The sequence below is a fragment of the Monodelphis domestica genome, chromosome 2 (assembly GCF_027887165.1).
Source record: "Monodelphis domestica isolate mMonDom1 chromosome 2, mMonDom1.pri, whole genome shotgun sequence".
Taxonomy (NCBI): domain Eukaryota; kingdom Metazoa; phylum Chordata; class Mammalia; order Didelphimorphia; family Didelphidae; genus Monodelphis; species Monodelphis domestica.
This window is the reverse complement of record NC_077228.1, coordinates 2,194,023-2,207,509: the sequence shown is the minus strand read 5'-3', so window position 1 is coordinate 2,207,509 and position 13,487 is coordinate 2,194,023. Positions and strand designations below refer to the sequence as shown.

General features: G+C 49.4%; 1 protein-coding gene across 2 annotated transcripts in view; it reads right to left on the bottom strand.

The window, feature by feature from the left end:
• Positions 1–12,830, bottom strand: part of ERICH3 (glutamate rich 3) — a 118,451-nt gene extending 105,621 nt beyond the window's left edge. Inside the window, exon 1 of one of the 2 annotated variants that reach the window (XM_056814919.1) lies at positions 12,434–12,830. In XM_056814919.1, coding sequence (XP_056670897.1) covers positions 12,434–12,459 — 26 coding nt within the window. In that variant the 5' untranslated portion in view covers positions 12,460–12,830. The remainder of the gene's footprint in view (positions 1–12,433) is intronic. The other variant, XM_056814913.1, reaches the window with a different exon arrangement.
• Positions 12,831–13,487: the final 657 nt, after the last annotated feature.

Genomic DNA, 13,487 nt, shown 5'->3' with positions numbered 1-13,487 from the left:
ATTGTATTCTCTGTCATTTTCATTCAGTAGCACACTAACAAAAAAGGCTTTCTTTCTGTCGGTCTCACCTTCCTTTCTAACCCCTTCATCAAGCCCATCCTTGTGGCATGGATGGGTCATTCTCATGGAACGTTTCAAAGAGAAGAAAAGTAGCCAGTTATTAGGCATCAACAAGGATCGTTATTGTTCCACGCCTTTGATCAATTCATCAGACACCTTGAAAATTTATTTCTCAACACCTTCAAAATGTTGCCCCTTCTGGCACATTCTTTGCTGGGTCCCTTTGGATGAGTCCAGATGCTTCACCCGTCTTTATTCTTTTCTATGACCATCTCCTCTATAAACACTTTGAAACTCTAATGTCCAAATGTGGGGACCTCCTGTCCTCGACAGTGAAATATTTCCCTCAATCTTCCATCTTTTGTCTATCTGTTTCTCCCCCTTCCAGCACATCCTTCAATGCCTTCCACAGCTCTTTGTCCTGGTCTCTCGCCAAGCTTATTTTATTACTTTATCTTTCCACTGCTTTTTAGTGTTTTATGAGGTAACATTGTGCATAATCTTCTAGTGTACTTCCCCATCATTTTTACAACATTCATTTGGTAAACTGGCATTGTTTTTGCTTGCTCACTTTCTTTGCTTCACAAAAAAGTTGTTTTCTGATGATGGTGGGTTTTAGTGCCTTTGGACTCCTGTCTCAACAATTAAGTGACATCAATTAAACTTCATTATTAAATTGCTATAGTTAGTGCTGCCATCATCCTTTGCTCCATTTCCTTTCCAAATTTCTCACCAATAATTCATGTAAATAGGTTAAATTGGAGTTATTTCCATAATGCAGCAATGGAAAGGAAAAGTAAAACTGAGGAACCATCATTTAGAACGTTGCTGGGGGGGGGCAGTTGGAGCAGGAGAAGAGGCTGGTGGGAGAAAAAGAGGAGAAAAGGGTCTTTGCCCTGTGAACTCTGGAGAGACAGGAGTTAGGACCAAAGCTCGAGATCCCAGCCTCTGGTGACAGAGCTTTGCCCTGAAGAAAGAAGATTCCTGATATCTTTAGATCATCACCTAAAGAAAGAAATGAACAACAACTGCTGCTGAAGGGTGCTGATCCCTTGAACTTCACAGGGTCAATCCGAAGACCTTTCCCATCCCATGATCTTCCCAAGAAGGACACTTTGCACCTTTTTAGATTAGGATACTGGTAGTAATTGGAGAGGAAGGAGAAAAAGAGACTCTGAAGTCTGAGCCATTTGGCTCAGCTGAAGAAGGAAAAAGACAACCTGTAGGGTCTCCTATTCCCTCAAACCTATCCCCCATTTTTATTACTTGAACTAATAAACAACCTTATATTGAAGAAACTTGCAGTCAGGTTCAAATGATAGCAGTTTAGAAGAAAGAGAGGGTGTTGGGCTTGGCTGGCTGTTTAGCCTTGGCTAAACAACAAAGAGTCAACAGGGACAGTCAGCCTGCCTGACTAGTGAGGCTTCTTGGGCTCAGGCACCAGCCAAGTCCTGAGGGCAAGTGAACTCCATTATTTCCCAGAATACTACTCATTGAGACACAGTCCTGTTCATCTTTGCCTTAACATCAGTTTAGGGGTACTTCTCAGGTGGGGTTGAAGGGTGAGAGGAAGGAGAGACTTTCACAGATCATCTCTCCCTTTACCTCATCAGCCCTCCTTATTCCTTCTGTCCCTTCACCTCCTCCATTCCCTGTTTAAAATCTCTTCCTTATTCCCTTTTACCCAATCATTACACAGCAGATCTCTTTGTATTCTTTCTGCTAGCCAAACACTGATCATCCTTTTTCTCCTCACAAGTCAGTGACCTGACGATATCATAGACAGCCAACTTGGGAATGGCTCCCCCACCAGAAATGAATTGTTTTCCATCTGTTAAAACACAATCATTTCATTTTCAAAGCTAGTATTCAGCATTTGCCACATCCAGCACCTTTCTTCCTTTTGTTTTCTAATGAAAGCATCGATGACATTTTGGTACAAAGCTTCCATGGAGCCTACAGATGTTTGGATTCTCTCATCCTTAGCCTCAAACTATCTTTTCTAGCTTTCTTTTTTCCATTCTCTCTATTGTTGCCCTTGCACAGGAGCCCGAGTATCAACAGTGACTCAGAAGCTCTTTCTTTACAAGTTCTTCTTGGAATTGCCATCTTCATCCTTCGTAACTAACAGATGTGGGTCCAGGCGACCACCATTTTGATGATGACTGTCACAGATACTGAACAAGTGTGCTGCAAAATGGAATCAAATAGGCCATAACTGATGTTTCTTTCTGCCTTTGGATACATGATAAAGCCAATTCTGCCAACTCCTCTATTGGATTCTCTAAGGAAAACCTGTAAGCCAGCATCATTTGACTGCAACTGCCTTCTATACTTTATTTGTTTTCTTTTGTCTCCACAATGGCTAGTTCTCTCCCTCCCAAACTACCTCACATGTTATATGTTTGTGCACTCACTACCTTGATGTTGGCGCTATTCATTCTGGATGCACTCGTTTCCCCCATTTGAAAATAACACTCATTGTGAATAAAGATTGTTTTACTTGTTGGACTTGTTTCCTCCTCACCTAGCTCAGTGTTAGCACACAGTAAGTACTTAAACAGCACCTGTTGATGGATGGCTTGACTGGTTTTGCCTAAGCCAAGAAGATCAAGAGTGATACTATCAGTCATTGGAGAGGGTCCAACAGGAGGGGTTGCAAGAGGTACATTAATGAATATGGACCGATCATAGTCCAGTAATTGTGTGATCCTTTGCTCCACTTTGCATCACAGTAAAGGCAGAAGAGACATGAGACTGAGGATCATCTTATATTGTTGTTTCATGGCCTGCCACAGTCAGAGGCTTTGTCCCAAAGTGGCCAGCCTTGGCAATGAGTCTCTGAGACTCGGGCTTGGCTAGACCAGCCTTCAAAATGCACACATGGAGTCTGTTTTGGAAACCACACTAGAAATCTTTCTAACAAGGAAGAAATTGCCAGAAAGAGCTTGTATTCTGTTGGGACCACCTTTGGGAGCTCTGGGTCAGCTCCTCTCCAAGCCAGGAGGCGTCCGAGGAGGAAACAATATACACAGTGACTACTGAAACGTTAAGTAAAAAGAACACTGGATATAAAAAATGAACTCTCCCTACTTGTAATGACGAGTTGTGGCCCTTGAGACCAGACAATAAGAAATGCTCCCCTCTGCTCCCCTCCAAGACTCAAGGTGAAATCTGTACAATTTCCCAGACAAAAATCACTGTGTCTGTTGGTTGTTTCTGTTTAGCTTTTTCTTTGTTTCGAGGGAGGTTCAATGCAGAGCAGTGGAGTAAAAAGAACAGTATAGCTGAAAGAAGAAGCTCATTTAATCTTCACAATCATCTTGCACCATATGTGTTCTTATTATACCCATTTTCAAGATGGGGAAACTGAGGGAGATGGCAACAGTTAAACGACTAGCCCAGGGTCACATAACTAGGAAGTATTTGAGGCAAGATCTGAACTGATTCCAAGCCCAGTGCTCTATCTGCTGCACCCCTTGGCTTTCTTACTGTCGTGTGAAAACAAAGGACATCAATGGCATTGTATGTTTTTTAAAGAATGAGTTAGGCTTTTTTTCTGAAGAGAAATAATGCTCTTGCAAAGATCTTTCAGGGGAGTGTAAAGCCCAGGAAACTTCTTAATATGAACACTTCAGGAAATCCATAAATCTGAAATATTCTTGGTCACAGCCTAGAGAAGGAAAGACGACTAAATTAATGGGTCCCATAAAATGTTATGATTCAATTCTGCTTGGAATCTTCACATTTTTTACAATGCTGTTTCCCAACTAGAATGTGCTATTTATAGTACCTACAGATCTTTGCTGCAGCTTTCTGTGGCTTCAGTATTACCTCTGTCCCTGGAGACTAAGGATGCTCAGTGGTTTGCCATGGTTGCTAGTTGCCACTAGCATGGAGTCTGTGGAAGGTTCTGTCAAGGTGGAATAGCCCCCAGTATGGACCAAGAGACTTCATCACAACACTGGTCACCAAGAGACCATCAAACTTTTAGCCATGGCAAGTTCTGAAGACTACTATCCAGCTCTAGAGGGACTGAAAGGTCAAGACTGCAAACCTCTGAAGTAATTTTCTAATATAAAGTCTAAGGCAATGTGGCCTCGTGTACAGAGATAGCCTGACCTGGAGTTGGGAAGACCTGAAATCAAGTCCTACCTTTGCTACTTGCTGGTTATGTGACCCTGTGTAAGTCACTTAACCTCTTAGTGCCCCAGAAAATTCTCCAACTATACACTGAGAGAAGATGCTCATTGGCATTGGAAGAGCAAGACTGTCAGCCAGGAGGTCTTCCAACCAAAGGCATCCCAGGTTTGGTTCCTCCAAGCCCTTGCCTATAAAAGAATTGTGTATTCCTGTATCTGTGTTCATTGTTACTCGATAAAAAGAATACTTAGGCCATAAAACCAGGCCTCACTAGATTATAAATTTTCCACCCAATTTCAAACAAGTAACTCCTTTGATCACTACCCAAATGGCATTGTTTAAAAGCAGTCAAGGTTCACCCACCCACATCACTGTGTTCCTGCAGGACTGCCTGGAAGACTTGACTCATTTTCTTCTTGCTCCGAGTACCCTGTGATCTCTCTTTCAAACATCTCTGTGGAGCTTCTCTGCAGATTTGGGGTCTCTCTCTTATGTCCCCTTCCTCTTTGGAAACTGCATTCAGGCTTTTCGTTTCTACATCTCTTCTCCTTCTTGACACTGGGCCAAGCCACTGTCAGTCAGGACCTGTGGAACCATGCAAACCGTGCAGGGCAGTGATTGCAAAAGGTCAGTCTGAAAACAGGACATTTCAGCACTGTAGCATGAGCTATGGGTACTGACCAAAGACAAAGGGAACTGGGAACTTTGAGGAGATGGCATCCCAAGCAACAGAAGGAGAATTTTCAAGTCCTTTGTGCTGGGAAGGAGTGAGATCATGGCCAATGAAGCATCGAAGACAGCGGAGGAAGCCAAGATCAAGCTGACTCCCATCTCTCCACTAGGGGTATTCACTGCGGAAGGGAAGAAAAGGGAAAAGAAGGAAACAGAAGGATTGTAGGAGGCTTCAAACTGCCACCACTGAGCTGTGCTCAAACTGTGAAAAGCCTAGGCACCATTTCCCCGTAGTTTGGGGCCATGACTGGTCACACTGGGAGCTGCTCCATCTGATGATGATGTCTGGGCCCAAAAGAAATCACCCAGCTTGCTTACAGTGCCTTTTTCCCAAGGAAGGATTCCCTTCTCAGGGCTGGATCTCCTTCTATAAAACAGACTGAATCTTCTAAGAGAGAAAAGGATCAGGGACCTAAAATGGGAACAAAATCCCCAATGATCATTAGCATTTCAGGAACTTTTCTAACAAAAGTAACAGAGGCCCTGAATAGCACATCTGGCCTCAGTAGCCTCTGGGTCTGCACTGGCATGTCTGCATCTTCTGATTTGGGCCCATTATCTTCTTTTTCAGAGACAAATTAAGCCCACTGAAAGCCTCAGGGATCAAGATTTTAAAGAGTTTTTCTCTTCATTGATTGAAATTTTTAACAAAGTTTAAATTCCTTTTAAGAGTTTAAAAAAAAACCACTCTTTTCCAGGAAACGGTGCTATTACAAGCTGTTTTAACCCTTTTGTACTACTTTAAAAGCAGCTTCCACTTGCTAAATGATAACACTGAGGACCCCTGGATCAGGACTAAACCTGCGCAGTGTGCCTATCAGATGGCCTGGTACTGCTGGTCTTGAAATGTCTCCTAGGAGGACAAGAATGGCCCAAATGGTCAAACCACTGCCGGTCAGCCAATCATGGGCTGTTACAGCCAATGAAAAGCACTTCAGTCTGCCTTGATGCTGATTAAAAGGGCAGATGCCCAGGGACAGTGGTAGGCAGAGATGATTTCTACATCAGTAGACAATTCCTACCTAATGCTCCATTGCTGATAACTTGATCAAGTTTAAAAAAAAAAGTTATTCAAAAGTCCAGAGAGAAAAAGAAAATGAAGCGTGTTAGGAGATGGCGGGGGGTGTAAGCCATCGCCCTTAGACCCCAGGCTTGTTAAAATGCCTCCTTCCCAACCTAAGGATGTAGTATTGGCCAAGACCTGCTCTTCACTCCACTCAAACTGAGATGGCAGCTGGTCTCCCCGAAATAGGACCCAACCCTGAGTAGTCAGAGGGTGCTCGCTCCTCCTCCTCTGCGTCCACTGGGGGAGAGGCCACCGAAAGAGCCAGACCTTCAGACCAACCCAGTCAGATCCTTCGACTGATGCAAGAAGTCTCCCAGGTCCCAAGAGAGGAGTCCTTTCATCTTTGCTGCTTCTTCTCCAGAAATAGAGCCCAACTCGGAAGGCAAGCAATGGGCCACTCTGGGCCTACCTGGCTCTCACCAGGACAAGACTCTGGAGCGCTACTATTGAACAAGGAATTCCTTCCCCATGCCAGGTTGGACTAGGAAATTTTCCCAGAAAAAGTCACTCAAGAGCTTGCTGTTTTAGCTGGGCTACCTTTAGAAGAAAGGGGCCGCACAGAGTCAACCTAAAGCCTAAGATGGCACTTCGTGTGGCTGTGGAATCCCTGATCAAGGAGCAGCGTAGTAGAGTTGGTTAAGTGTAAGGGCCCACTTTGAATCTTGCCTGTGCAACACTGGGCAAGTCATCGGAATGTCTGGGCCTCCATTTTCCCATCTCTATAATGGGAGGGATGCTTTGAGGCTTAAGTGATCTAAGGCAGAGAAAGCACTTTGCAATTGTTTCCCTTCATTTAATTGAATTTTTTGAGACTGGCTCTCCGTGTCCTGGCCAGGCTGAAAGAACAGCAGCCAGCCCAAGGCCAGCTCCACTGCTGATGAGCTCTTGTCCAGTTTAGAGCAGTTTGCTTCTCCTCAGGCAGTCCTGGTGCCCTTCTCCTAAGGCCTGCCACACTAGACCAACCTTGTGGTGGCTCTCCAACTAGCTTTAGCCCTACAGCTCACATCTGCCAAGCTAAGTGGCCCAACAGCTCCAGCCTTCTCCGAATCAGGGAAAGAAAAGGTACCCAAGAAACGTCAGCCCACCGTGTTCCAAGCACGCTGCCAGGCACCGGGACAGCAAAGACAAAAACCCCAAACTGTCTCTGCCCTTGAGGACCTTATAGTCTATGGTTGGGAGCTGGGGAAGCCCAAGTAAACATGTGCAAATGCCAACCATAAAGCAAAGAACTTGGCAGGGGACACAGCGAGGCTCTCTTGTTTGTTTCTGAGATGTGAGATTTCATAGGGGTTGGCTGCATCCTGGATCACTGGTCTATGGACAGAAGCCTCTTGTACTACAGATGGGGAAACGGAGACTCCAACAGCTTGAAGGTTTGCCCAGGACGTCACATAGCCACCTGGAATTATTAGCATACAGAGGAGTCTGGAACGTTTTGTCCCAAAGTGAGGGAGTGAGGCTTTGAGGCTCCACTGGGCATCCTCGCACTGCTCGAGAGACAAGAGGAGACAACATCCGGTCCAACACCCGACCTCCTCCATCTCCCTTCCTCTTCATGAAACCTTCCCTCAAGGCAGGGGAAAAGCACAGTAGGAAGAATCTGGGTCGGATGGGGAAGGCACCGTTCCACATCCGTGGTCCCCAACACCACAGAGCAGGAACACATTGGCCACGGTAAGCATCTGACTCCCAGGGCTGCCGCCACCTTCACAAACCAGAGCCTGGGGGCCTTCCCAGTGAGTGAGAGCGCCCCACATTCTTTAAGGCTAAGCAACAGTCTTCAGTGCTGTGACTGGCTTTTCCTGGCTTCATGAAGTCACCAAATGGCCACTGCTGAGCTGAAAGCAGAAGGTCAAGTCCACTTGGGGGCCACCGTTCCAAGAACTCTTTCTGGCTAGCCTACAAAAAGCATCTCCTCTTCAGCTCACCCACAGTGCCCTTGCCCTTTCCTTACTGGTCTCTTCTATTAAAGGGCTTCAAAAAGAAAAATGGGAAGCCCACACAGCCCCCTCCAGAGGCCCTCCTGGGCCGCTGGACCACAGGAAGCTGCCAAGTCCTGAACACAGGAGGGCTGCTGCAGCGGCATCCCCATGCCAACGGAGGCTTTTGCTGAAAAAAGTTCATGCAATGTCAGATTCTCAAAGAGAAACCCAGATATTTCAGAGCTGTCAATGCAAAAAAACTTTTGCGTTAGAAATGCAACAGAGAACCTGCTTTTCCTGCTTCTCCCCCTTTTTTCATAGTTACTAAAATACAAAGGAAAGTCTAGCTACACTAGGGGGAATGGAAGGAGATCCCATAAGCCAGACACTTTCCCCAGTCTAAGAGAAGGGAACGTGCTGAGGGTGTAAAATCCTGGAATCAGGAATCCTGCCTCTGACACAGATTTGAAAGAAAGCCAACAATTCTGAACCAAAATCGGGCCATTTATTCTCCTGCAGAGCTGAGAGGTTTCCACAGCACCCACAAATAACCACACGTGACTCCAGCATCTGACCAAAGGACCTGGGACTTTGTGCTGTATGGGAACCTCTTCAGAATGGGACTGCCCAAGATTCCACCAGCTGCTCTCCAGGGGTGTTCCCTGAATTCAAAGGATGCCCAGACCATGAAAAAATCATGGTGAAAGGTGAAGAGTCAAGCTCAGAGAACAGATGAGCTTGTCACAAGGAGAGCCCTGGATACACCAGAAAATGATGGTCATGTTCAGGTCCAGACATTTCCAGTGCCAATGCTGCCACTGCTGCTTTCTACCTGGGTGACCATAGACGAGTCTGTGAATCTGTGTGTATCTCAGTTTCTTCATCTATAAAATTGGAACATCGGGGCTAGATGACCTCTCGGGTCCCTCCTGGCCCCAAATCTTGAATCCTACTTTTAAAAAACTTCCAGGGCTTCTCTGTGTGAGAGGTCTTTATGGCCATTTTTATTTACTCCAAAAGAGAGCTGAACCAAGTCAGTCTTGGCCACTTAGAATTTTATGGAAATTGTTCACGCTGTAATTAAGTAAGTAATAGAATCCAAAAGAAATGGAATAAGGGATCCATCAGTGCATCCCCCATTGATTGGTGGAGTTGCAAGGAATTAAAATGTCGGCTTTATTGTACAATTGTACTTCATTACCATATTCTCCTTGAAAATAAAGTAATAACAACTAACTGCTTTAGTAATGATGGAAAAGCTTTCTCAGCTTTAAAGGAACCCTTTATTTGCTACTGAAATTTGTATTCTTTCTAAATGGTGACATCTGCAAAAAGTCATTCTTTTTACTCCGAGGAGAACTTTAGTCACTTGGAAAATCTGGCCCTCCAGTCAAATTGCTGGCACTTCATGTTGGTGGTGCTAAATTTCAGTTGGCGGTTTTTCTTTTCTTTGTACATGGGTCAAAAGAGGAAGCAGGAAGTTCTGGGCCCCAAAAGGCACTCCTAACAATAAACCCAACAGGCTATATATAACCACAGCCTGCCATCCACCTGCTCTTCACAAAGCAAGGAGTTGAACAGAAGTCACTGGTGATGCATAGTTCCTGCATCCCCACAAGCTAGACTTAGTTACTAGGTGAGAATAAAGGACAGCTGAAATGCAGGCAGATACAAAGTGTTCCAGGCAATGTCTGCCATGTTCCTGGTGGCGTAACGTAGCAACAACTCTTGTATTAACATTCAACGTGCTTGGTTCATGAATCAAAGAAAGAAAAGAAATGGAATGAGGACTGGCATCGGCTCTGGAAATGAAGACACCAAGTCAGAATTCCTAAATACTTCAGTGTGTGGAAGGTGTCTTGGGAAAGAGGGAATGGTTAAGGCAAAGATGAGAAGGACAAATGTGCCTGCCAAGTACATTCAAGGGAAATCCATGCAGGAGAAAGCCCATTATGGAGGCATGTGGAAATTCTTTTGAAGATATTATGAAGAAATGATTCCTCCCAAAATGATAAAGATTGGAGATGACAGTATTATGGAAGGAAAGGAAGGAGAAAGAGGGGAAGGGAGGGAGAGAGGAAGGGAGAGGGGAGGAGGGAGAGAGGGGAGGAAGGCAGGGAGGGAGGGAAGGAAGGAAGGAAGGAAGGAAGGAAGGAAGGAAGGAAGGAAGGAAGGAAGGAAGGAAGGAAGGAAGGAAGGAGTCATTAAGAGCAGTAGAAATATGTCTTCTAATGTAGGGTAGAGGTGAGAAGTGTGGGGAAGATTAATCTAGGGATAAATAATCAATTAATTATACACAGCATGTAATAGACTATAAAGCACTATGAAGACATCACAAGGCGTTACGGTCAGAGAGGAATTGTAAAGAAGGGTCTTCACCCCAGACCTACCACCTCAAGGAGGTTGAAGTTCTTTGAACAAAACAGACAGAATTGGAGGGCAGCCAGTAGTTTTCCAGATAAATGATGGGTCACAATGGTGGCTGGACCGGCCAACAGCCTTCTTTCCAGTGAATCAGTCATGGTAGAGTCAGGAGGAATTCTCTGAGTTGAAAGTGGGTTCTATTCGTCTGAGGCCCATGAGGATCCCACAAGGGGGTGGTTTGGCTTTATGTGTACGTCTGCCTCCTGCTGTCCTCTGTATCTGTGCCCAACACATGGTCAGCTGGGAAGGATGGATCAGGGTCTGGGAAGAATGCCTTTGCTTTGAGCTAATCACGTCAGCTGGCTTTTGTAGGGAACACACTGATGGGGGCTCCCATGTTACAGTGTTATAAACCCGGACCTAAAGAGCAGTGTCGTCTGGAAGTCCTTGGGCGGGAAGGGAGTCTGCTCTAGATTCCATTTCTAAGTGTCCATCAGGGCCCTGATTCCCGTCCCTTATAGACGCTGCAAAGGGCTTCAGAAATATTTGGCTCGAGTAACTCCAGTCTCGATTATCAACAATCTCACAAGCAGTTTCAGATTTTCTCTACTTAAAAACTGATGCTTAAATGGCCTAATCAGACTTCTAGCTTAGCCAAAATCTTGAACAATCTGGGCAGACGAGCGTGACTGACCATGGGTTTTCGGGTAGCCCAGGGGCAGTCCCCCACCCCAGCTGTGGGACAAATACTGCCCCTTCCCTCTCGACTGTCCCGCAGCACACTAGACAATGGGGCGACTGCCTGCCGCCATCTCTAGAAAGGCAGATTATCTTAGCACGAGAGATGCCATGATGGAGGCCGAAGGGCGCCAAGGCCAGAACTGAGATTCCAACCCCAGCTCTTCCATTGGGCCAAGGCACGCCTGAGCAGGCCCCCTAGGCCCTCTGCTGCTTCCTCTACACAATGGAGCCACTGGGCTCCCAGGATCATCCTCCAAGCCAAGTGCGAGCGCTTGTGGGGCAGTCAGTGAGGACACGGTTCAAGTACTGCCTTGGACTCGGAGCTCCCGAAGAGCTGTCCAAGATGTTGTCAGGAGGAGTGGCCCAGAGTCACCGGGAGGCCACGAAGAAGAAACGGTCCCCTAGGAGAAGGCAGAGCCCTGGAGGGAGTCCCGTGTTGGGCACAGGCCCCCACTGGGCCACTCACTAAAACTCTCCAAGGCTCGGGCTCTTCGTCTGTAATTGGGGGGCCGCGAACCTGCCCGCCAAGGAAGACTCAAAGGAAGCCTCAGTAAAAGCAGGTGCAGATTGGCTGGTGCCGGCAGACCTACCCCCGGGGCTACCCACACGCCAGCCGTCCTTCCGCAAAGCCTCGCTTTCCAACATGGCGCCCCCCCTGCTCCCGGCCTGAGCCACTTCGCCTGCCCCGAGAACGCGCCCAAATGGGCGATCTGGCTGGCCTCTAACTCCCAAGTGCGGCCAGGGCTGCATCTCAGCCCCACCCCCCCCCCACCCCCCCACCCACCCCCCCACCCCCCCCACCCCCCACCCCCCCCCCCCTGCTCTCCAGAACGCTGTCAATTCAATGGAAACGAAGCGTCTGGAGCTATTGGCAAGGACGAGGCCAGCTCTGGGCTCCCCTCCCCAGAGGCGTCGCAGGCATCCCGCTGTCCGATTCACCAGGAAATCCATCTGCTGCGGCCGCCCGGAGGGGGCGGAGCCATTGGGGGGGGGGGGGGGAAGCATCAGCCACGAGGCTTTCTGCAGACCCTCCCCGGGAAAGGTCCGGGGTGCCCCCTCGCGACCGCGTGTGTGGGTGACCCCGCACACCCCGGGCTCTTCCAGGGCCCCGGCTGGCTCTCCGTGGTCCGTCCCCCCATCCCGAAGGCCCTTCCAGTCAGCAGGTCCGAGGGAACCAGGAGCCCGGGAGGGCAGGAGAGGGGGAGGGGAGGCCCAGGCGGACCGCAGCCAGGCAGTGCAGCAGCCAAGCCCTGGCCCCTCCTCCTCCTCTCGGTCCCCTTCCCTTTTTCTCCATCTCGGGACCTCGGCCGGCCGGCCTGCCCCCGCCCCGCCCCCTCCCTCGATCCCTCCCTGCCCCCTCGGAGGAAGGCGGGGGCACGGCGCCCGCGGTGGGGGGATCACTCACCCCTCAGGGGCCCGAGGACGGCTCATCGCTGCGTCCTGCTAGCGTCCGATTCGGGGCTGCACCAGGGCGCTGGGGGAGCCGCGGCCCTCCCGCACGCCGCTGTGGCCCCCACGCCGGGCCCGCCAGGTCCGCGTTCTGGCTCCGCAGCCTCCTGGCCTCAGGGCGGGCTCCGGTCTCCACAGCCCTGCGGTTGCTAAGGGAGGAGGACAGGGAAGGAGGGGGCCCCGGGGAAGCTGGGCTCATGTGACGGAGCCTCCGGGGAGCTGCCGGGGAGATCCCGGGGCCCCGGGGGCCTGAGGGGGCGGGGAGGGCGCGCCGCGCCTGTCCCGGGGGATGCACGAAGCAGGCACTAGTGGGGGAGGGAAGAAGTCGGCCGGCCGGCCGCGGCATCTCCGCGGCACTGAGGGGTTGTGGGGCGCGGAGCCCCCTCCCCCCCTTGCTGCGCTGAGCGGGGCAGGAAGCCAGGCCAGGCCAGGCCAGGCCAGGGGCTTCCCCGTTTGCCCAGGGAGCCTGCCTGACTGGCACGGAGGGGCCTGGAGCGCTGGCCCTGGGAACAGGGGCGGGAACCGGCAGGGCTCGGCTGCCCACGTGTTCCCGGGCCACCTTCCATGTGCCACGTGGTCTCTGCTGCCCCCGCCCCAGCCCTCCGCACGAGGCTCCGCACGTGGGCCTGACCTTCTGACCTTCTGCCGGGGCTTCTTCGGCCTTCCTCTCAGTTGGCAGGGCCATTTCAGAGAAGGTGTTGGCGATGCTTTCCTAATGTGGGTGCCTCCTCCGGGAGAGGGGGAGGGGAAGGGGAAGGAGAGAAGGGAGAGAGAGGGAGGGAGGGAAGGAAGGAGGGAAGGGAGAGAGGGGGAGGGAGAAGAGGAAAGGGAGGAAAGATGGAGGGAGTGAAGGAAGGAGGGAGGGGAGGGGAGAGGGGAAAGAGGAAGGAAGAAGAGAGGGAAAGAAGGAAAGAGGGAAAGGAGAGAGAGGGAGGGAAAGAAGGAAGGAGAGAAGGGAGAGAGGGGGAGGGAAGGAAGGAAGGAGAGAAGGGAGAGAGGGGGAGGGAAGG